General features: G+C 35.8%; 1 protein-coding gene across 1 annotated transcript; it reads left to right on the plus strand.

Moving 5' to 3' along the window:
• The first annotated feature begins 326 nt into the window (after positions 1–326).
• cldng (claudin g) lies at positions 327–2,199 on the plus strand. The gene is made up of 2 exons (XM_079859847.1): positions 327–491; positions 1,453–2,199. Exon 2 carries the CDS (start codon positions 1,455–1,457, stop codon positions 2,082–2,084), a length of 630 nt encoding a protein of 209 aa, XP_079715973.1. The 5' UTR covers positions 327–491; positions 1,453–1,454; the 3' UTR covers positions 2,085–2,199.
• The last annotated feature ends 3,810 nt before the right edge of the window (positions 2,200–6,009 follow it).

The following is a 6,009-nucleotide window of genomic DNA, read 5'->3' on the forward strand; positions in this document are numbered from 1 at the left end:
AATAAGTTGTCAAAATCACTTTAATCGTCTCTCTAATGAACTACGTTTTCCAAACACGCGCACTCCCATATTCTTGCCTTAATGCCTCCAACATGTTTCACAATCATGGGCCTTTTATTTGATGTTTATGAAATATAAGATCTATAAAATCATCGGGCGAAATGTAAGTAACTGAGTAATTGATAACTAATAGTAATAATGAATAGTTTAATAATGAACAGTCAGCGTTATCAGTACAGCGTTAAACTAGAAACAAGTGATTTAACTGATTGATAATCAGCCAATCACAGATCGATAGTAATTAACAGCAGAAAACAGCATTAAAGGAGCACACGGAAATTTTTGTTGGCGTGAATCAAGTCTTTTAAAATACTTGTTTTCTTGCGCACAAGCATTTTGTGCTTGCTTCAGAATTTTGTACAAATCATTGTGATTTGATTGGTGTGGGTGTTATAAGTTGCAAGCTCATCAACAGCATTGGAAGTTCTCAGGTAAGAGATGTTTATCGTGGAGATTTGTTACAGACAGGTAAAAATATTTCTCTATAACATCTAAAAATTTTAGCTTAACTTTTCAATAAATCAGTTTAAATTCTATTTCCTACAGTTTGGCAATAGGGTGTAAACTAAATCGGCACTAAAGGTGCGGTTTAATTGTCCAGGCAAAAAAAGGCTATTGTCAATAGTGTAGCTATGTATGACATGCTGTGCTCATATCACTTTCAATATTATTTTATATTATTTTAATGTCCACCCTGCTGGTGGGAAACACTGCTAAAACCATCCTTGGCAGGTCTTGAGATTCTTTAAAAAAAAAAAAAAAAAAAAAAAAATTGATGGCTAACCAAAAAACAAACACATTTTATGCTTTTTCACAAGGTCCTTACAGTAAGTAGAGTTCCAGGGTGTTTACCTCTGGTTACTTAAAACCAATCTGCTTTCTTCTGTTAAACATGGTGAATCCGCATGACTGACTTGAACCTGTTGTGAAATCTGCGGGGGGAAGTCTTATGCATTGAGAAATTACAGATTGTGTGATTTCCTCTTGAAATAACTGGGTTTGTCCCTTGACAATTAGCTGACCAATGCTAAATGTGACCACACTGTAAAGTCTGTGTGAAATCGAAGTTGCGATTAGTGTTTTCTTCCTTATTGTGAAGTATTGAGAATTGATTGGGTTGTTGTGGTTTGCTATTGCTATGATGATGTGAGCAAGAGGTTGTCCTTCCCTCACACTGGTAAATGTGTCTTCACCAGAGAAGAGTAGTTGCAAGAGGGAGAGGAAAGTTATTAGGTCACAAGAGCTTGTGAGTTTTAAAATGAGCATGAATTTACTTTAATACTCCACTGTGTTACAAAGAATTTGTTTTTCTTTTTTTCTTTTTATCATTGCTTGCATTACTTCCAGCGCTCCTTTCCTTTTTGGTTTATTGGCTTCTCCCTCTTTTTGCAGACATGTCTACTGGATTACAGCTTCTTGGAACCTCACTAGGCATTCTTGGCTGGCTGGGCATCATCATATCGTGTGCGATTCCTCTATGGCGTGTGACCGCTTTTATTGGAAACAACATTGTGACAGCGCAGATCATGTGGGAGGGACTATGGATGAGCTGTGTGGTTCAGAGCACTGGTCAAATGCAGTGTAAAGTGTACGACTCCATGCTGGCTCTTCCTCAAGACCTACAAGCCTCTCGAGCTATCCTTATTATTGCTGCCCTTCTTGGTCTAGTAGGCATATTTGCCAGTTTTGCAGGTGGTAAATGTACTAACTGCTTGGCAGACGGTTTCGCAAAGGCTCGGGTTGTTGCAGTAGGAGGGGCCGCCTTCGTCACTGCAGGAGTCTTGGGTTTGGTGCCATCTAGTTGGATTGCCCATGGGGTCATTGGAGACTTCTACAATCCTCTAGTGGCCCAAGCACAGAAGAGGGAGTTAGGAGCAGCCATCTTTATCTGCTGGGGGGCAGCGGTTCTCATGCTGGTTGGTGGAGGCCTTCTCTGCAGTTCTTGCCCAAAAGGAAGGCCGTCCGGTGGGGGACGGTATATGCCGGCTTCTCAAAATGGAAGGGAGCGCTTGGAGTATGTGTGATTGCAGAATGTTTGACTTCTGAAAACTGATGTGTCTGTTTTCCCTCCTTTTAAACATCTGTTCGTGTGACCTCCCTGTAAACTACAAATTTTAACCTGTTGCTCTATTACTTTCTATTAATATATAAAAATATGTAACAATAAAATGGAAGTTTTTATCCAACAGATGGCAGTATTGTTTTTGTAATGGCTGGAATTATAATTTTTCAAATTATTTCTTCCTCCAGGGTGGGCTAAATAATGCCATTGGTAAATTTGGCACCGGTCTTATTGTACTCTGCCAATGATTTCTAAAGTCCATTTTAATAACCGGTGCTTTAGGGAATTATTTTTTTTTCTTTTGCAAAATGACAAACAAATTAAATTGCCATGTGCCATACCTAAACAAAGCTTATTATAATTCCCTTTCATCTGTGGCTGGAGCAGGACCCATCAGATAAGTGATTCAAAGTCAGTGAATTGTTTTTATTTTTACTAAAAGAGAAGTTCCTCCATCTGTTTTAAGAGAAAGTAATTTCTCAAGGATGCTTTAATTCAGTCATGTGGTAAAATGTTTTCCATCATTGTCTACAGCTACTGTAGTAATGGCATAGAACTGTGAATGCCTGTTCTGAAAATTCACCCAACTATTGATGTGTGTGTGTGTATATGTGTGTGTATATATATATATATATATATATAATTTTTTTTTTTTTTTTAAGCAAACGGCAAATGTAGCACACTCTAACATGAATGTTGAATATTAGCAGTCAGTCAATTGTGACCAGCTGTTTTCAAGCAAGTTTATTTAGCATACTGATTTCCATCTTCCATTCAAACAGAATATTCTCGTCTTTCTCCTGGGATCTTGCTGCGTTATGCATTTTGAGCTAACCGTGAAGACCGCCCCAGGGAGAAGGGCTATGTCTGCCATCTTTGCACATGGGTGCTCTGTTCCACTTATTTTTATTTGTGTATTTTTAGCTAATCCCTTAAAGGTGCACTGTGTAATTTAGCGGCATCTAGTGGTGAGGTTGTAAATTGCAACAGAAGTTACGGTGGCCGACAGGAGATGATGTTTTTGTCTGAGACAACAGAGTAGCCAGTTAAGCAACGAAGTTTCTTTATAAGAAATTGTTTACTTAATTCAGTAAAAAGATATGTTATTGAGAATATTATTGTTACTTGTTCATCATTGTGTCAGTGTTTTATTCACTGACTTTAGCTAGCTTCATTGCATGAAGAACAACATAGTGACGAAATGCGTTTTTCCGTTTAGGGCTACTGTAGAAACATGTCGACGCATTTCAATGTAAGGGGACCCGTGGTGTATGTAGATATAATTGGCTCATTCTAAGGTAATAAAACCATTTTCAATGGTTAATTCTTTAAAAGTCTTTTTACACCACTGAAAACATGGTTAGCCTATGTAGGCTATATCATAGGCTACTGCATTTATGTCAATCGATCCTCCTAAATATTACACAATGCACCTTTAAAGAGGACCTGTGTTTTTTTTTAAAGAAGTCTTGATGTTTTTGGGGTGTAGCTAGAATATGCTTTCATGCTTGATTGTTCAAAACACATTTTTCAAATATTTTACATCACAGCATCTCTCTCCCCAGTCTGACCCGAGTGTGTCGCGCATGGTTCCAGTTTTGATGAAGCCCCGCCTTCTGAATACAAAATTAGCTGTGATTGGTTAGCTGGCCCAGTGTTTTGTGATTGGCATCGTTGTGTTTGGGAAATGTCATGGCCCTTAGCATTACTGTGAGTTACTCAGATGTAATATTAAAGATATTCATATTAAGGAAATATTAATAAATATTAAGGACAATTTCAAGCCTGGTTCAGACTTAATGTTAATAAACAAGAGGATCGTCCAGAATGGATTTTGTGCACTGACTATGGATTTCACAGGAGGTTTCAGAGTGGTATGTTTGTTTGTTTTTTGTAAATTTCGTATACATTTTAGATACGATGTAACGCCATTTAATCATGATATTTGTCGGAAAACTAAAACTAACTAATAGAAACAGTAATCAAGCGAGAGCTTACAAAAGCCACAGAAAACACTATATCAACACTAATGTTGGCTTGCAGGTGAGCGGATGCAAAGCTCTGCCTTTGGTTTACATCGTAGCAACAGCATAAAACTTTTAATTGGAACTGTTAATAGAAAACGCAACTTGAAATAAGACAAGTTCTGATCCACAAACAGCAGATTGTACTGACAAAGTGAGAACTGCTCCATTTCAGTAGAAGCTTTTGTGCTTAGTCTGCGTTGTCGTTCTGGAAGCTGTTCTCCGTAAAATGTGCAGCACACAGATAAATGTTGGGATTATAATGTTCAGGAACAATGTTTAAAATAAATTTAAACCACTCTATAAGTTTGTCAGCCTTAGGAAAGTCAAACAAATGAGTTTTGGAAACGGGGTGGGGAAAAAAAGGCTCAACCAGGCCAGTTTTAAATGAGTAACATTATGACTTCACAAAGATTTTTTCACAAAAAAATGTTGTTGTCGTTCGTTGTACTTCTTGGACCGTGGATTCTGTTAAATAAAATATCTCCCTTTGGAGTAGACTTTGAGCTTTGTAAGTGAAAAAGCATAAGGTGAAAAAGTGAAAAAGCATAATAGGACCCCTTTAAGCTTTTGATCCCGTGTGAATATACCTTTATTAGCACATAGGAAATTTATACCTCAGAGTCAGGCGTTCATTATTACGATATGTCACATATTCAAGTTGGAAACAACACTGAAGTAGACTAGACAAAATAATTACATTGTGAACGATATAAACCAATTTTTATGAAAATGAAATTATATAATTCTATTATAGTTTTATTTCTATTAAAAGCACTTATTTAAACATAGTATAATAATGATTATAATGATTCAATTTATACTTGTCTATTAGCTGTTCTGTATTTAAAATGATAAAAATATTTCATGTAGCCTACAATCAAAAAAATGTGCAAAATCATAACTAACTTCAGACTTGCTAGCATCTACTAGATCAGTGTTTCCGCAATAGTTTCAAATAGGCTTGGCTCTTCCAATGCCACAACTTAGTATAATCTAGAATTCGGAGTTTTTAGACTTTCTTTGGTCATTCATGTGCTTGGAACTCATAATTCTGGTATTTCCAACACTTGGTACATAATAAGCAATAGTCAATCGTGTAATCCCCACACACAAACATGTAATCCCAAGGCCTCTTTCACACATTTGAGAGCCCTCCAAAATAAATTGACTTAAATTGACTCTAAAAATAAATTGACATAAAATGACTCTAAAAATCAGTCACTGGCAATTTTTTTGTATATTATTTTTTTTCCATTCATTCATAATTTAACCAGGTTAAAAACTCATTGAGATTAAAATCTCTTTTACAAGAGTGACCTGAAAAGCAGCTACAATAACAAACATATACACGTCATAACAGAAAAACACAATCAAGGATCACAACAGCACTATACCAAAGGATAAAACACATAATCTGTTAAAAGTAACTTAAACTCGTTCAATGATGGAAGCATATTCAGGTTTAAGATGTTTTGTAAATTAGCAGAATAAGCATTATTTAAAGCCTTTTTTTTTCTAGCTCTGTTCAAACCCGAGGAACTTTAAGATAAAACAAATCATTAGAACAAAAAACATTATTAATGTAATATACCTAAAAATATTATATATAATATAAAGATTTATATTTTCAAAAAAAAAAAAAAAAAATTCGTCAGTATACACAGCAACTTTTGAATGGCTGTTAATTAATGATCCAGATGGTGTAGTTACGACATATCAGCAGGGGCTAACTGGGTCATGCTAACCAGCCAAACTTTTACCCCTTGGTGTAAACTTGACAACTATCAATTTACATGACACTTTTTAATTTTATATAAAATTCTCTATTTCAAAATACTGAAATCTTTGAGTGGAGCAAAT

The sequence above is a fragment of the Squalius cephalus genome (genome assembly GCF_949319135.1).
Source record: "Squalius cephalus genome assembly, chromosome: 2".
NCBI classification, from domain to species: Eukaryota; Metazoa; Chordata; class Actinopteri; order Cypriniformes; family Leuciscidae; genus Squalius; species Squalius cephalus.